Source organism: Camelus bactrianus, chromosome 25 (genome assembly GCF_048773025.1).
Source record: "Camelus bactrianus isolate YW-2024 breed Bactrian camel chromosome 25, ASM4877302v1, whole genome shotgun sequence".
Lineage (NCBI taxonomy): Eukaryota > Metazoa > Chordata > Mammalia > Artiodactyla > Camelidae > Camelus > Camelus bactrianus.
The window spans coordinates 17,971,413-17,991,106 of NC_133563.1; the positions used below are offsets into that span (position 1 = coordinate 17,971,413).

A 19,694-nucleotide genomic window follows, 5' to 3' on the forward strand; every position below is an offset into this window, starting at 1 on the left:
GGTTTATGTGGTACAATGCAAATATATCTAAAGTCTCCAAGCCTTCCTTTATTATACCCTTGTAATTTGATTTTGTACCTTCTCCTGAGTCTCCCATCTGCTTTCTCTTGAATTGAAAAATTCATATTGGTTTACAGGATACATTAATTTTCTCTACTGTTCCATGCTTAGCCCAGGAAACAAAACAAAACAACAAAATAAGAAAATGGCTAACTTTTCTAACCATTATGACTATTAAATGTATTTAAAGTATGTGGGTTAAAGATATGTTGAACAGAAAATGAGTTTTCAGCAAAAAGATCAGTCACTGAAGCAACAAGAGGCATTGCAGACACGTATGATTTTAAACAAAGTCTACCACTGCTATAATAGAAGTCAGTTCAAAATAGGTTTTAGGTTTAACTTTTATGCTGTGGTTTGTATGTAAATAATTCTATATGAATTGACTATTATTTTGGAATCTATGATGTAAAAAGCACTTTGGGGATAAAAATTTCCCTGTAAGAGCTTTTTGGAGGAACATAACATCATTTTCCATATATGGGGATTAATCAAGTTAGGCATAGACTAGGCTTATGAAAATTATTATATTAAAAAAGGAAGAGAGTTACAGATGTTGAGTTATGAAAGTAATGATAAATCAGAAATTATAGTTCCATTTTGTTTAACTAGAGTAAAATCATTCAGAAAAATGTCCTGTTAAAATGGGCAAATGTGACCTATTTCAAAGTTCATAAAAAACTCAGTCTATTTGTGTGTTAGAAACATGTATACCAGTATATAATAATTTATATATCATTAAAATCTTTATTATACCTATAATAATCTTTATTATTTTATTAATCTATATTAATTATACAGATTTTTATATTTTCAACTAGCATTTACTTTTTTAATGAAAGTTCTCAGGAATAAATGGTTTATACTAATTTATAGATTAAACATATGGATTAAACCAGTGTGCTTAGAAGAAGCAAACTGTTGAAAGTCATTTCCTTCCCTCTCCACAACATGCTCTACCAATACCTTCAATCTCCTCCATTGTACTAATAATGCATGACCCAGCAATGCCAGTGCCTGCCTTATTATACTTAGATTTAAGCTGCTAAGTAGTGTTGTAGAAATAGGCAAAGCTCATAATTTGTTGCCATTACAGATTCATGTTTTAAAACCCCAACCAGATTCAAAACATTGTGCAGCAATCCTTCAACTTCCCTAGTTGCTTGTTTTCTCATTCTCCACAGAAGCTATTTCAAATAATCCACTCTCCTTAAATATCTTAACCTATCACCTCCCCTCACTTTCAGCAGATGACTTTAACTCCTTTGTCATGGAGAAAATAGAAATCAGTAGAAAGACTGTATCTCAATTTCTGGTCACTCCATTCATATACTTATATACAGATACATTTCCTTCACACTTTCCTCCTGTCAAAATGGAGCAATGTCTCCTGGATAAGGCTAAGTCACAGGTTAATAAACTGAAGAAAAATGCATAAAATGAACTAGGCAAGAATTAGAATTTCTGATAAATTTTAAAAAAAGGTAAAGACAGTGAGCAAGAAGAACAGTAAAGTTTAGAGTTTCAGAGTTGTAGCTCTCAGCAACACTTATAGGAATACTTTATTAGAAAGAAGATGAGGACAGCAAGGAATTATAAAAAGTGCATGATGGGACTTCTTCATGGACAATAGTGACAAACAATTGGTGTTTGATTTCCATGGATTAAATAAGATCATAAAAGTAGTCATGTATTTCATATATAGAGCTATGGTTTAATTTGAGAGATGTGTACAGTTTTAGAGTCTTTATGAATGATCACACAAGATAAAAAAGTAGAATCAGATCTGACACCTTATTCCCTTTGAAATTGAAACATATTTTTGATGAGTGCATTTCATAATTAAAATATTTTATATAGGTAAATGAGTTTCTTAAATTTAAAAGCAGAAGTAGTATTCATCTGCTTCTGCACTTGCACTAAAAATGCAATTTATTTAATAAAGGTATAATAATGAATTTAAGGTCTGGTTATTAGTTATAAAAACAGCACTAATGTATTTTTCTTTTCCATGCTAATAATTAGGATAACTTCAAATTTGTCATAAACAGCTATATATATATAATATATATATATATACATATGACATTTATATTTTTATTATATATGTAACTGGTTTTATATCAAAGATGTGAGACATATCTAACAACTAATTTTTTGTTCCTTAATAAGTCAGAGTAGAAATCTTTTGCATTTAAATGGAAGTGGTATGGTTAGAAACGTTTGAAAACCCTTCTCTCAGTGGTCATCTGGTATTTGCATTAATTCTGGTTTCATCTATTATGCAATTTTTTAATGGATGAACAAGATCTGCATACATTGATAGCTCTTCTTGCTACACCACCCAACAAGTTTTCCTTAAGGCAGAAAAAATATATTTAAAGGTATGAAAAATGGTAGATTAACCATAGTAGGCATTCTTAGATATCTAGAAGAATGGCTCTTTAAAGCAATCTTATATTTAAGTACCAACCCAAACTATAATAGCAACTTCAGGCTTTATTATAAAACATTAATCCATACAGTACTTTTTATATGTCAAAGTTTCAGGTTTTTAAAATGGTTTGCTGACATAAAGTATATTTTTGTAAGAAAGCCTTGTTTGTATGCAAAATAACAAGAAGTAGTTTAATCAAAAAGTATACTGCAGCAAGTATTAGGAGATCTGAATTCTCATCTTGAATTTTCAATATACACAATGAGCCTCAGGATTCATTCCCCTCAAAGGGGGAAAACTGAGCAGCTAGATCCTTAAAATCCCTTCTGGTTCAATCATTTTATGAGTACACTAATTTATCTAAAGAGAGGCAACCATGATAAAAAAATGGATAAGGAAAATGTAGCATATGCATATAAAGAAATATTATTCAGCCCTAGACAAAAAGGAAATCCTGCCATATTAGACAACATGGATGAAACTTAGAGGACATCATGCTAAGTGAAATAAGCCAGTCACAGAAGGACAAATACTGAATGATCCCAGTTATATGAGGTATCTAAAATAGTAAAACTCATAGAAGCAGATAGTATAATGGTATTTGCCAGTGGATTGGGGAGGGAAAATAGGGAAGTGCTATTCACTGGTTTAAAGTTTCAGTTCTGAAAGATGGTTAAGTTCTAGAGAGTTGCTGTACAACACTGCCTGTAGTTAACAACACTTTATTGTTCATTTAAAATTTTGCTAAGAAGGTTGATCTCATGTTAAATGTTCTTATTACAATAATAGAAACATTAATTCAAAATTATAGAATCATAACAAATATTTAATCAAACTACTTTACCACTATAGGTAAGTAGTAATGGAAAACCACAGCTTCATTGCATGTTTTAGTATAATAATTGTCAGAAATAAGGTAGTAGTAAACAGGAGCACCTGTTTGATAGGATTAGTATTTATGATACTTACTTTGGCAGAATGAAGATTATGGCCTGTTGCCTCTAGTTTATTTGTCTTGTTTAGACAATTGTTGATTCACTAGCACAACATTTGTACTATCCATTACAAGAATTTATAACATACACATACATGTATATAAAACAAAAATAGCTTAATTAACTTGACATATCATGTTAATTTGATCTTCAGCTTTTTGAGCAGTAAGAAATATTTCAGCTCTCATGGGATGGCTTATAGGACAATTACATGACAGAGTTACAATACTGATAAAATCAAACTTATTGCTTTAATTGCTATAGCAATGCACTGGAATCATCTAGTTTGCAGATTTACTGACTTCATGCCTATAGAATGTAAGTCAATACATTTGTGTGGGAGCTTGGAAACTACACCTTAACAAATGCTACAAGTAATTCTGATGTACATATTATAAAAACACCATTTGAGAAATACTGCTAAATTTGGAACTAGTAGTGTATATATATATATATATATATAATATATATACACATATTTCATATATATGAAAGAGATACCATATATACACATATATCTGTATATATGTGTACACCTGTATTATGTTTATATCTTTTCTGTCATCCAGTATAAAAAATTACAATTATTATAGAATTCTTTGTTACTGTCAGTGATATTCAATCACTCATTCCTCTTTGTTCTACTCTGATAACAAGCCTTTGCTCTTTTATTTCTACATACAGAGCTTACAAATTGATTTAACTCCTTATAACCTCTGTCATGGGGTAGTTCCTTACTTAACCTTTTAATCTTCATTTTTGTGGTCTGCTTTACTCTCTAGTTACTGTGATTGTTTTTCCTCCTTCCTTCCTTTCACAAACAGATTTTTTAAAGGGAAGATTGTTTTCATTATCTCCACTGCTTCAGTTTGCACCAGAGATTCTCCCTCATCTTTCCATCACCAATTTTTTGCACATTAGCAGATAATTCCCAGTAGCATGCAGCATGAACACATGGTTTTACATACTAAAATTTTACAAACCAAAAAAAAAAAAAAAAACCCTCTTGACTCTACTTTTTCCTTTAGCTATTGCCCTACTTCTTTGTTCAACTTGGTTACAAAAAAAAAAAAAAAAAAAAAAGTCCTTGGAAGTCTTATTTATACTAATTGTCTATAATTTTTCTTCTCCAATTCGCTCTTAAAATTATCCAATAAAACTGTCACCATAAAACTCTTTCCATCACATTAATCAATGACTTTCATATTACTAAATCCAGTGATTATTTCAGAGTTCATCTTATTGGCTCATTATTAGCATATGACACAATTCGACTTCCTTCTCTTTGATATATTTTCTTCACTTGGCTTCCAGGGAACAGCACTCTCATGGTTTTCCTTCTACCTCATTAGCTCTTCTTTTTTAAACTCTTACCAGCTCCTCCTAGCTTTGTTGACTTTTTAGCATTGGAGTTTCTCAGAACTCAGTTCTTAGTCTTTTTCTCTCTCTTTTTTAAAATTTAATAATCACTCACCTTCTAAACTTCCAAATTTCGATCTCTATCCCACACCTTTAATTCTGCATGAAGACATATATCCAACTGCCTCCTTGAAATCTTCATCTGAATGTTTACTAGCCATCTCAAACTTAACACGTCCAAAATTAAGCTCAAGATCATCTCTCCAAAAATGTTTCATCAACAGCCTTCTCAATATTAGTTAGTGGATATTTCATCCCTCAGTTCCTCAGGTCAAAAGTCTTAGAGCTGTCCTTGCTTCTCCTTTTTCTTGAACTTCACATTCATCAGTTAGGAAATTCTCTTAACTTTATCTTGAGAACATAACAATTTCTCATCATCTCCACTGCTACTTTCTTATCCTGACAATTATAGTATCTCACCTAGATTACTACAATTAGTATCTGTTTCTCTACCTTTCCTTTCTTAGTTTCTTCAACAGAATTATCATTTTAAAAATAAGTCCAATCACTCCTGTGCTCACAACCCTTTAATGACTTCACATTTCACCTAAAAGCCAAATATAGATCTTTATCTGGGCCCCATTAACATTCTTTCTCTTCTACTATTTTCACCGATGGCAATACTTTTGTAGCCACAATGACATCCTTGCTGTTCCTATGACACAACGAGGCCCACTCACGATTATGTACTTTGCTCTAGATGTCATTTCTGCCTGGAATGCTCATTGTTTAGCTAACTTCTTTACTTCCTTCAAGATTTTGCTCCAATCTCAACTTCTCAGGTAAGTAATCTACACTCCCATCACCCCACTACTGCTCTCCTGACCTTTCTTACCCTACTCCACCATTTTGATGACCATGTCTTTCAAAAGATATGAGAATGATAAAAGATATAAAAGGATTAGAGGGCCAGAATTAGATTTAAAGTTTTAATTATTCACAATTCATTTTATACATCAGTTCTATAACCCATACAATTAAAAAGTATATGTTTATGACATTTAAATAACTACATACAATGTTATTAATTTATTGACATTATTATCTTTAAATTTGCATTTATAAAAATATAATATAATTTGGGAAGTTGTATCATTCTCTTGAAAAATTCCAACTGACCTTGCTGATGTTTATATTTTATAACCAGAATATTGACAAGTCTACCTAAACGTTTACTGTAACACTAATCTAAAAGGACAGAAAAACAATTACTTTCTTATTTGCTATCTTCTTCCTGAGGAAGAGGGAAATAAGTAAAGTGGCATTTAAGGAGATTATGGAGAAAAGAACAATTTATAGATCTGATACTACTACTGCACAAGCTACACTGTTCTAGAAACTTATAAACATACAGATAGGTGTTCCTATAGATGAAAAACATATAAATTATTACTAAGAAAGCTTAATCCGAAAACAAAGTATATGAACATAAATGGCTATATTATAATCCCTAGAGTAAATGTGTTAGATTTGCTTTCTAGAGTTCAGTGGTAACAGAGGAACAAGTGCCACAAAATACTGTTTTCTAATTTTCTTCTAGTAGTCAAATACATTGCAAGTTTAAAAATTTCCATTTTTTTAATGGAATCACCTCTACACCAAAAGATACAATTACTGGAAAATTCATAACATTATCATCCACCTTGATATGACTCAAATATGTATCACTGTAGAAGTAGCAATTTCTAAAACAATAGTTTTTGAATTCTCTAACATTTTTTAAACCATCATTCTGCTGAGTTTCATTGCGCCTAGGTATGAAATTACTATGGGAAGAGTTAAAGTTACATAACCCTGAATACTAAGGGCCTGAAACTTAAAGGAAAATACACACACACACACAGACACACAGACACACAGACACACACACAAAGTGGATATAGCTAAGTGTGTTATTTTATCTCATCTAAAAAAGTTATGTATTAAGCTCGGTACTTTTTCTAAAGCCCAGCCAAATTTGAATGCTTTAAAAAAACCAAAAACAAAATGAAAAACATTTACCTAGTGTCCTTTCAGCAGAAATTTGCAATGTTGTCTTACTCTTTCTTCTTCACATTTCCCTTTTCTTTGTGATACTTTATTCCCTTAGATTTCCTCCTCTCTCTCTGTCTCAGTCTCCTTTGCTGGATTATCCTCCTAAACCTGAGCCTTCAGACTCAGTCCTAGTACTCTCTTAACTTCTCATACCATCCTGTCTCTGTCTAGTCAATATTATCAATATTTTTTGGTTCAGTTATCATCAATATCAACTACATATCAATTATGCTTCTAATCAGAGCTTCTGAGTCATATATATATAGACAGACAGACAGACAGACAGACAGACAGACAGACAGGTAGATAGATAGATAGATAGATAGATAGATAGATAGATAGATAGATAGATAGATACTGTTGTCTTAGATGGCTTTAATAGTGTGTCGCAATGAGACTTCCAACTAAATGTATCTAAAACAACTCTCAATAATCATAGCATTCCCACTCCAAACTTGACCTTCCTTCAACATTTTCCAACTCAGTATCTTTCCTGCCTTTCTCAATTTATACAACTCAGAAAATGTTTTATTTGAACACAACCTTCTTTATCAAGCCTCAATTCACTACAGAGGTCTTTTTCATTATACCTCATAAATATCTCTCAATTTGTTCTATTTCTTTACCTCCATCAGTACCATCCTAACCCAAGCTACCATGAGTTTTTTCTTGGATTACAGTAATTACCTCTTAAGAGATCCTCCTACAGCTAATCCAGCCCCACTTCAGATCAATTTTTACACCTCAGTAAGAATCAGCATTTGAAAATTCAAACCTCTTCATGTAATTGTTTTTGATGAAAACCTTTTAATAAATTCCCACTATTTTTTTCAAATATTTTACATGGCTTAAAAGGCCCTTTTAGTCTAGAGATTACCTATATCCTTACTTCACCAATCTTCATTCAATTATGGACTCCAATTTACACTTCAGTGTTACTGGTACATTGAAATTTTTTAAATAGCGTAAAGAAATATTTTCTTTAAAAATACATTATATCTTGAAAACTCTGCAGTTTTCATTACATCTTGTATTGAGTCTCTAAAGAAACACACCGTACTCACTCAGATCACAGTGTTTAATTTTTGCCTTCAGATAAGAGGGCACATAAAAGATCTATCTACAAAACAAAGGTAAACTAGTTCCAAGACTATTCAATTAATTTGAAAGGAACCACCAAGTAAGAACGGGTATACTAAAGAACACAACTGTAGATTCCATTAGGAAAAACTCTTATTTCCATACACAAATTTTGATAAAATCACATTACTTTTCATTGATTGATAAAAAAACTGAGAAAAATTTCATCTTTCAAAATTCTATTTTATATATATATATATATATGTATATATATATATATATATATATACACATATATATATATCAGTATCCTATCTCCAAAAATATTCCCCAGCTCTGACAGCTGCCCCTTATAATTTTCCTGCAACTATAAGTCCCTTTAAATATGTAAACCTTTAAAAGCCCACATATGTTGTTCTTTGATCCCTAGTTTTGTCTCAGGCAATGACATCAACGTTAGGTTAATAGTAACTATCTACTTACCATATTGTAGGTGGCTCAGAACCTTCTATTTCTAAGTAATCATACTTTTCTTCCATTTGAAAATCAGTAAATATGAGTGAAATTGTGTCCCCAGGCTCTGCTACAATGGTCCAAGTGCAATCAGCATTATTATGGTACTCATTAGGAAAACTAGGGCTCGATATGATGCCACTAGATCCTCTCATTGTTCCTCCACATGCATCTTCAGCTGTTGAAAACAAAGATGAGATGTTCAGATATAAGTCATTAGGAGAAATGAGATTAAAGAAACTCTGTTAACATTACTGGATAAAAATAATAGTACAAATGTTGTGATACCAAATACAAATTATACTAATAAATATTAAAAGAGAAGTCGATGAAAAAATTTTAAGCACATGTATAAATACAAATGCTATCTTGACAATTTTATAACTATTGGTTGAAATAGCAATGAACGTAAGTAAAAACCTATACTCCAATTAGATTTCAGGATAATAAAATCAAGATTTTCTTTTCATTGACTAGGTGATAAAGTGAGTAAAACAAAACAAACATCATTCCTAAGGTCTATGATGGGAAATCATTACTTTTTTCATGTTCACAGTAGTGTTGAACTTTGCTTTTATTTCCTTAATGTAGCTATGTACCGAATAAATGATTTAAGAGAGAATATAATATAGTTTCTGTCATTGCAATATTTAAAAAGCTACTGAAATTATTTGTGGAAATACAATTTAAATAAAGATACATCACATATCTAGGAAACTTTAGAGAGAAATAATATAGTAATTTCAATAATATATTCAACAACATAACTTTAGTAACATATTCCTAATGACTCCATTAAACAGTGTAAGTATATTTCACTAGGCATCCATATGATATATGTATACAAAATATTATAAGTACAATAACATCAATGCTAGGTCAATAGAAACTATCTTCTAACCATACTGTAGGTGGCTCAGAACTTTCTAAATAATCTTACTTTTCTTCTATTTGGAAAGTTTCTATTAACATTGGACCTATGGTTCTCATTTTCCCAATAGGAGTCACAGATTCTCCATGTGTCTATTTCTGTCCAATGGTATATGCTAACAGAGGCGTTACATAACCATTTGCATTTAGTGTTAAAACATAAGATAAAGCTCCTTGTTTTATAAAGAAATTGAAGATATAAAATGTGTCTTGTCATAACAGTATTCAGGCCAGTCAATAAGTTACTAGTTTATTTGTGCAATAAATTTCTTCAAAATTTATGTTGTTGTCTTGAGCCACTCAGAGAATTCCTTTAATTCAAATCAAATGTCTGAGGAAATACCTGGTTTTGTAATGACCAATTGCTATTTGATGTAGTAGCTAATACTCTGTAACTTTAATACATAGAGATGTGCAGCACCCTGTTTAACTCCACAATGGGCAGGGAATGGCAACATGTTTTTGTACTAGGGATAATTTTCATACTATATTGATGCATCAGAAACATTAGCTTCTTAAATCAATTATACCTCAAAAATAAATAAGTTAACTTTAAAAATTAGCTTCTTCCTGCCCCTCTTTATTCACTTAACTCCATAATTCATAAAATAAAACCATAAATATATTACTCTTGAAAGATATTTAATTTTCATCACACATTATTGTAAATATTGTATTTATTTTCATTGCATGTCCTCTCTATTTTTTTTTAAGTTTGTTGAGTAATTAGAATGAACTAGTGGCCCAGTCTACACTGTGAGATACATTACTACAAATTTTCTTGCCAGAACACAAATGCCTTCTCCAATACTTAACTTTAACCCCTGGTGAACATGTCCTGCTGCACCCAACCCCCAATTGCAAATTACTTCTGCTCTGTCTTTTCCATACCAAAACCAAGGTTGAATACTGCTTCAGAAATAAAATGTTACACTATTATATATAGTGCAACTGATACACAACATACTCAAACCAGCTCTGTGAGCTATTTATTTCCCTTCTCTACATAAAATCTCAGATAGAAACATGACATTTCAATTTATACTCAGATTAAAGAAAAACAATTCCTCCATGTTTTTAATTCAAAAATATCAATTCATCAATTAATATGTTTAGTCCTAGAAACTCACTAAAAAAAAAAAAAAAAAAAAAAAAAAAAAAAAAAAGACTTTATTTGGGTTACAGTTCTTTGCTCCCCCTAGCTGGGCTTGTAGCACATGGGGCAGAGGTGAGACAGTGAAGTGGTCTCTTCTTCCATGGGGTTCCCCTCTGAGTATTTATGTTCATCCACCCCTACATACATAGTTGTCTATGATTTGGCCTAGATTTAGAAGTAGAAGGGATCCAGAAACATGAATCTTCTTTGCCTGGTACTGATTTGGTCCTGGTTTCCAAGAGTTTTGGCAAATGATTAAAGAAACATGGTTCTTTTTGCTCATGAGCCTCTTCATGGGACTCTCAGAGGTATCCCGATCAGTTCCCTCGTTGTGGATGAATGTGTCTCTCTGGCTGGCGGTTTAATTTCTACCTCATACCATGTGTATAAAATGGTATCCTTCCACCCTCTTTCCAACTATGTCTCCTTATCCTCCTGGGTGGGCTTCTTGGGCAGGATCTAAGAAAATTCCAGGCCAGAACTCCCTCACAAAAGTCCTTAGTTTGGTCAAATGAAAACATGCCCCATTTATTTATCCTCTGTGGAAATGCAGTTTCTTCCCAAATGCCACCCTCTGGGTTTGCAACAAACATTTAAGTATTTCAGCCATGGTCTTAATACACTGTCTCCCCCAAGCTCCAGGGAAAACAAATCAGTTTCTCTGCATGGTGTCCTTTACAAAGTAATCAAGGTTCATATAAGAGAGAAGTCATACCAAACTCCTGACACATGAAATGGAGAGCAAATCACAGGATAGCTCACTACAGGGAAATTCTTAATTTTATAGCAAAGTAACTTCAGCCCAAAAGTATGACTAACTTGTACTTGAAAACAAGGATGGGAATTGAGATATTCCAGCATTCAAACCAATGGTCTTGCCAATTCTTATATCATGTTCTTTGTTCAGCACTCCTATTTGATCTCTTTATTGTTCAGAAACTATTATAAAAATCAGGATCTGACCAAATTGTGAAATAAGTAAAGTCTGCTTCTAATACAGATTACATATACAACATTTTAGCTAGGTGGCCCTACTTGAATGCTAGAACCTTTGTATTGTGACTTGGCCTGGATTTAATACAATATTTACAAAAACCAATATACTTTCTGTGATAATAGACTCTTACAGTAGAATCATTACCTAAACAGAAAGTTTTATCTTATAGCAGAGTCAGAACAAGTGAAAGGCAGAATTAGGACAAACCATGAAACCCTTAAATCTAGTGCTGTGCTCTCTCTGCTAAGTAACATTGGTCTCTGGCCAAACTGAGCTAGTACAAATCCTGTCAGTGATAGAACTTTTATTCTTTTACCATCACTCTGTCTTGGCCGTCAGGCTTGTCTGTTTGATTAGTGTTGTCTGCAGTAACTTCCGTCCCAAGATTCATAGAAAGGGCAGAGTTCACCAAAGGTTAGTCAACAGAATAATTTTTAACAGACTCAATATACACATGAAATCATGTTGGTTACTTGTACAAACTTCCTGTGAATTTTAAAGTGTATTCATTTGGCCATCTATTCAAAAAATACTTGTTGAGATCTCTTAGTACCAAGAGGAACTGTGTTAGTTTTTCCTGCTACAGTGATGATCAAAAATCTGCATTATATCTGCCCTCATTAAAGCATTCTGTCTAGTAGAGAGTAAGGCTCTTAACAAATGACAAAATAAAAATATAAAATTACATTTCTGTCAGGTACCTTGAAGAGGAAGCATACAGTACTGACATTGTATATCTGGAGCTTTGAACTAGTTAGAGAATTCAGGAAAAAGAGTTCTTTGATGAACCAATGGTGATTTAGAAACCTAAATGGTGAATAGTAAGTATTAAGAGAAGGAAAACTGTTCTGAGTTACTACACTTATGCTTTGCTTGGAGGAAATGGGCATTCTCCAAACTGAAAGAAAATATGTGTGTCACTGCCAAGTGGTACCAAACAAGGTGAAAGGGCAACTAGGGGCTAGAAACTTTCAGGACCTTTATGACAAGACTGCAATTTATTCAGAGCAGTGGAAAATTACTGATGGGTTTTCTGCAAAGAGATGACATGATTGGTTTTGAGTTTTGAAAACATCATTCTGGCTGCTCTGCGAAGACGAAAGAGAGAGAATATAACATAGAATACAGATTAAGAGGCTGAATCAAGAGTCTGGGCAATTTTTTGCATGTTTTATTGCTTGCTAAAGATAAACTATCTTGCCAAAACTATGTCTGTTAAATTTAAAATGTATTAAACTAATTTTAATTTTAACTGTTTATAATATTATAAATCTATTATCAAATAACTCCTATTTCTATAGTTTAAAATAACTGAATTTATGTAAACTTGATCAACAATATCATTTCATCTCTTATCTATAGAGCAGGTGAAAAAGTCACAAGATAAAATCAAAATTAGTTGCATTTAAATGCAAAGATGAGAAACATTTCAGCAATTTTCAGAAATTTATTTGAATAGAATTAAATTTTCTTTACCTTTAATTTCTGTGACATGTATTTTTTAGACACTAGAAATACATTACCTTGTTCTGGTTTTGAGGATAAAACCATACATTTCATTTAAGGTAAAACGAATTGGAATTGTCCCAAAATATGGCAGTTAAAAAAAAAAAAAAGACAGCTTCAAAAAACACCTAAAACAGTTTTCTGTAACACACCTTTTCAGATACTGATTTCATACTATGCTCTACCTTGCTATTTACTTTCTTCTGAAAAAGCTTAGGGATGGAGGGAGGAGGAGGAAATGTGACAGGAAATAGGCTTATTTATCACAAAAAGAAATCAACTATAAATTGTGGAAGACACGTACACTTGGTCAATTCCAGATGCTAAGCATTCAATTCAATCTGAGATATTATCATGGGAAATTTTTCTGCAAATCTCCTTTGCTAAAACTCAACATTCCACCAGGACTCAAGTAAAACTGACATCTATGTGAGGCTTTTTTTTCTTTCTCAAGATAGTCATCACTGTTTTCTACCTCTTAATTAGACAAATTATTTAATATTATACTCATAAATTATCTACTATATTATATATACAGAGCAGCAGTATAGCTAGCTTTGTTTAAGAGTTAAGCCTCATGTATCTTTGTGTGTAGGGAGAAAATGTTTTCTCATAGAGAAGAAAATTGAGCAACTGGGTAGTTAAAATATATATCAAGGTACAACAAGGAAATGTTCCAAGTTAAAAAAAAATTAAATCACTGATGATTATGAAGAAAAATTAAAGGGTTCTCATCACTTTTATTTCTCAGTCCAGCTCCTTCAGCTCCTTTCACACTAAAACATGAAATTAAATTTATCTGAGAAACAGATTTATAATAACCTGAAGAAAAACATTCATCATTTATCCAAGTGAACTCCTTATGAAAAGGAAAAGAAAGCTAACTATAATGACATCTCAACACTGAAGGTTTATTCATAAATACTTTAATATGCTTTTGAGCAAATATTCCACCTTAATTTGTATTTACCTTCCTAAGAGATATGTTTAGATATGACAGGGTAAGTTAATGCACTGAGGAAAGTAATAAATATGTGGACTTTTTTTATTCAGCTTAAAATACTTCTCAGGATCTCCAAAAAAAGAAAATAAAACAATAAATCACTCAATGATGATTTGAATTATTTAAATATTTGGAGAAAAAATAAAATCTTTAATGAAGGAGACATGACAGAACAACAGGAGCAAATTTACAACCTTTTCTTCAAAAAATCTTAAAAACTGATTCAAACATAACAGTTTTCAAACACTGGACCAGGGCCATACAGAACTATGATCCCAGATAGGAGAGGAACAAATAGGGAGAGCCCCATAACTGTCTGACTTTTTGTCTAGAAGTATTTTCAGAACCATAGACCAAGGAGGGGATTAAATAAAACATGGTATTCTCCCTGGGATGAGTAGACAGTGTTCAGGGAGCATAAAATGCCTGTAAGTTGTAAGACAGAATTCCAGAAAAAAGGGAGCTCTGCAGAAAAAGAATGTTCAAAATCTGCATAGTGGTCTCCTAGGTATTTGCTAAATACTAACAAACTCATGCAAAGGGTGACATTCTCAGGCAAAGAGAGCCCAGGGATCTGTGATCTGAATGGATCTAAGAGAGCACACATGACTGGGTATTTTCAATTTCCTCCAGGTAGAGTGGAGAGTCCTTTTTAAATAACCAGTATATTCAGTAGAAAAATTAGAATACACTTTCAGTAGAGCAGCTAAACCATTTCTAGAGTGAAGGTAACTCTAGAATTGTCCTAACAAAACTTCAAAACAAACCTCAAAAGACATAAATAACCAAATGTTAATTTCACTATAAAACAGACAAATGCCCAAGATTCTTTAAAGAAAAATAACTAAATCTAGATATTCAACAGCTTAAAATTCACAATGTTCAACATCCAGTAAAAAACAATTAGTCACATCAAGAAGCAGAAAAAATATAACCCATTACTCAGAGAAATATCAGTCAATAGAAACAGACTAAAAATGATGCAAATGATAGAAATAGCAGATGAGGACTATAAAATAGATATTATAACTATATTCTACTATATCTAGCCTCTGCCCTGTTTTGATACAACCTGAGAGCTAAGAATGATTTTTATAATTTTAAGAGATTGTAAAAACAAATGAAAAATAAATCAGAGTCGAAAATTAATATATCATGGAGACCATATGCACCAAGCAAAGTCTAAAAATTTTACTATATAGCTCTTTATAGAAAAAGTAAACACTAAACAGAGTGATAAAAGGAAGGGAAGATATAAAGTATAACCAAATGAAACTTTGAGATGAAAAATATATTATAAGAAATAAAAATAATTGTTCAAAGGACCTTACAGCAGATTAGATACTACAGAATAAAACATAGTAAACTTGAAGACAGAGCAATAGAAACTATTCAAAATGAAGCACAGAGAATAGAAGAACTTAATAGATTTTTCTCCTGTAGGAAAATATGAAGCAGCTTAATATAAATGATACTGAAATTCCAAAACGGTTGTGGGGCAGGGAGGAAGCATAAAAAAGTATTTGTAGATAAATTGGCCAAAAGATTTCCAAACTGAATGAAAACTAAAAACCCACAAATATAAGAAGCACAAGTTTCTTAGTATCTTGGTGTGGCAGAAACAACTAGCTAAGCACCAAAATTCTCGTTCTACTTCCACATATGCAGTTACTGCTGGGAGGCAGCTTCTCAACAACAGCAGATTTTCTAGTGCTTCTCACATCTAGGTTAGGCTACGTAACTGAATTCTGGTGAATCGACTGTCAGAGAAGTGAACTACCACTGCAAGCTTTGCCGATAAAAACTTCCCATGAGATCATCCACAGTTTTTTCTTCTCCTTATGCTACCTGGATGTTGTGGCCCTGGGTGCCCTTAGAGGCTACATGTTGATGGAAGAATGTTTTTTTTCTTTTTTCCCATGTGGGTATTTGAAATCTCTGTCTTTCTCTTATTTGTGAGTTCTATAAAGGCAGGGATTGTATTTATTTTTGTTCATATCATATCTGTATTATTTTTTAAAGTATGACATATAGTAGGGGTTTATGAATTTACTGAATTCAATATGAAATAAATGAGAGAATATAAGTATTTAAACTGATATTCAAATCAGATTCTGATCTCTGAGACATCTATGGAGTAAAATAAAAAGAAAACAAAAGGAACATGTCACTACCTCAAAACAAGATAATTGATAATTGGAACAAAAAGTCAAGACAAAGTAGAAGGATGAGAAAGACTGTCAAATTTTAAGAAAAAAGTGTATATTGCAGGTCAAAAGTGTTATAATAAAAAGGAGAGCATAACCGGAAAATGCTTATTGCTATACAGTATCCAGAAGGAGGGAATTATAGCTAATTTTTAGACTTTCCTCCATATTTAACTTCAGTGAAGTATAATTTCATTTTTTGTAGATGACAGAATTATATACATAGAGTATTCAAGAGAATCATCAGATAAAATATACAACTTAATGTATGAATTTAGAAAGATTATTGAATACATGGGCAATATACAAAAATATATTAGCACTGAACATTTTTTTTTTCTTTTGTGGGGGAGAGGGGAAAGGACTGAACAATTAGAAACTGAAATTTTAAAAAATATTACTAATAAAATAAAATTTTAAATATCTAGGAACAAAAATATTGAAATATGAAAAGCCTGATAAAATTCTACTTGTAGATATTTTTGAGAGAAAATATAATTCTATGTAAATAAATAGATATTCCATGTTTTCAAATTGGTAATCTAAAAATGTCAATTCCTTTCAGATTAATCAATGATTTCAGTATAATACCAATCAAAAATCAGGCAGGTATGCATGTGTGTACATGTGGATACACATGTGTATAAACTGGCAGATTATTTTTTAAATTTATGTAGAACTGCAAAAAATAGTTAAGCATAACTAAGACAATCTTGAAGATAAAAATAAAGCTAAATAGCCAGCATCAAGACTACTATAAAGCTCCACTAATGAAAACAATGAGGAACTAAAAGTAAATACAGACCAGTAATCCAATGAAACAGAATAAAAGCTTCAGAAAGATACACATAAGTGCACGCACACACAGAAACACACACACAAACACCTGATTTATGATAGAAGCAGCATTGCAGAGCAGTGGGAATAGAACACCTTTTTCATTAAACGGTGCTGGGTCAATTGAATATCCATACACAGCAATTAATTCCAGATGAACCATAGATTTAAACATAAGAGATGAAACAATTCAGATTTTGAAACATAATATAAAATGAAAACATCTTCACATCCTTAGGATTGACAGAGTTTTCTTAAATAGGCACATTATAATACTTTAAAATTAGGAATTCTATTCTTTAAGTGATTTCACTAAGAGAATCCAGGCATACAGTGGAAGATATTTCCAGTATACATATCTGATGAGGGCTCATCCAAAACATATAAAGAACACCTACAAATCATTGAGGAAAAAGCAATTAAGTTAATAGAAAGACAAAAGACTAAAACTGGAGTCTCACAATGGAGGATGAACCAACAGCCAATAGACACATAAGAAAGGCACTCAACTCAACTCAAGAGTCATCAGGGAAATTCAAATTAAAATCACAATAATTCTCTACTACACACACACCAGAAAATTTAAAATGACAAGAGTCAATATCATAAAAGTTTTGAAAGGATACAAAATAACTAGAATTCCTGTATACTCCTTGATAATTCTGTAAATTAATACAGCCACTTTGGAAAACTTATTGTCAGCTATCTAATGAAATTCTCCATATACACAACTCAAAGTTTCCACTACTAGGCATTTTCTCTGATGTACATTGAATATATTTATAAAAATGTTCAGAGGTGCATTATTTATAATAATCAAATCCAGGAACCCAAATGTTCATCAGAGATTTCACAATATAAGTAAATAGTGGTTTAGTCCCATAATGTACCATCATCTATCAATGAAAATGAAGAAACTACTACTACATGCAGCAATATGATGAATCACAAAGAATATCACTGAAGAGTACATACTGTAAGATTCCATTTCACAAAACTGAAAGCAGGTAAAAATAATCTGGTGCAAGAAATTCAGAAGGGTGTTTTCAAGGAAGGGCAAATAGTGACTGAGACAGAGTATTTGAGAAATTTTGGATAACATTCTATTTTTGATCTGGGTGCTAGTAACAAGACTGTTCATTTTGTGAAAATTCATCAAGCTGTGTATTTATAACTTGTGATTAATACAACTCATGTAGAAGTAAAAAAAAAAAAAGTACACATTCTCCTTACAAGTCAGCAAATATATTGTGAGGTATCCCTTGAATCCCCAAAAGACTGGTCAGATCTGCCCCACCTCTTCCTGAATGTTCTGAGATGGTGATTAGAAACTGAGCATGATCCAGACATTCAGCATTGGCCTAGGTTATCAGTTCTCAAAGTTCAGCGTGAATGGAAATCACCCGGAGGGTTTGTTAACATGCTGACTGCTGGATGTCACTCTCAGAGTTTTTGATTTGATAAGTCCAGAGACCCAATCAGAAACTTGAAGTTTGAGAACTACAGTTTCAGTAAAGATAGAAGTCATTATCTCAGTTCTAGTTTATAAAAGCACTGTCCTTGTGTCCACCTCACTTTTAACCTCCATTGATCCCCTGAGTCCCCAGTCCATGTGATGCTTTTTACTCTCAGAAGGCAAACTTTAGTGTTAAGCTACTTCATCTTAAGTTCTTACTTTATTTCGTATCCAGGGTATGATTTCCCTCAAAATTTCCAAAGTCTTATCACCTTTATTTCAACATAGACTGAACATCAGAAATATGTGGAGAGCATTTTAAAACACCTATAAATCAGCTCCAACCCCAAGATTCTTATTTACTTGATTGATAGTGGTGTCAACAGAAGAGCAATTTTTTTAAAGTTCCCTTAGGTGATTCTAATGCAGAGTTAGAATCAAGAATCATTGTAATAAACTCATGCAAAATGGTTAATACATTCACTTGGGTGCTTGACCCCATCTTCCAACTAACTCCAGGTTTCTACCTGGGATCACTTATGCTGATAAATGTCTCTCCAATATCATCCTAAAGGCCATATATGACTGAAGCCAGCACCATCCAGCTCCAAATAGCAAAACAAACTAAACTTATCTTGGCCTATTAGCTATCCTTTTCTAACTGTAAAATTTTCCTCTTCCCTTTTTAAATTCCTCCGAAAATTTACCTTTATTTAATGTTTCTACTTATTTACCTCTCAGTGATCCCTCAACTGACTGCAACCTTGGTTCACTTCACACTTTCCATTGAAACCCTTTTCCTAAGTTCAACACTGACTTCGTAAAGGACACATACTTGTTCTGTATTTTTTTAAATTGGGTGTCTCAGTGACATTTGAAATTGTTATTAACTCATTTCTTTTGAGAACTCTCTTTTTTTATTTGGCTTCCATGTGAAATATTTTACTTGTTACCCTTACAGCTAAAACTTCTTATCCATCTACCTCATTGCCTCCTTTTTCTCTACCAGTTACTTTAATATCACAGCTTTCTAAGCTTCTACTGTTATTTTAACAATACAGAAC

At 32.2% G+C, this 19,694-nt stretch overlaps 1 protein-coding gene across 3 annotated transcripts in view; it reads right to left on the minus strand.

The window, feature by feature from the left end:
* CSMD3 (CUB and Sushi multiple domains 3) overlaps window positions 1–19,694 on the minus strand; it is a 1,011,591-nt gene that overhangs the window by 678,721 nt on the left and 313,176 nt on the right. For all 3 annotated transcript variants that reach the window (XM_074352931.1, XM_074352929.1, XM_074352930.1), the window contains exon 5: window positions 8,509–8,716. In XM_074352931.1, coding sequence (XP_074209032.1) covers window positions 8,509–8,716 — 208 coding nt within the window. The remainder of the gene's footprint in view (window positions 1–8,508; window positions 8,717–19,694) is intronic.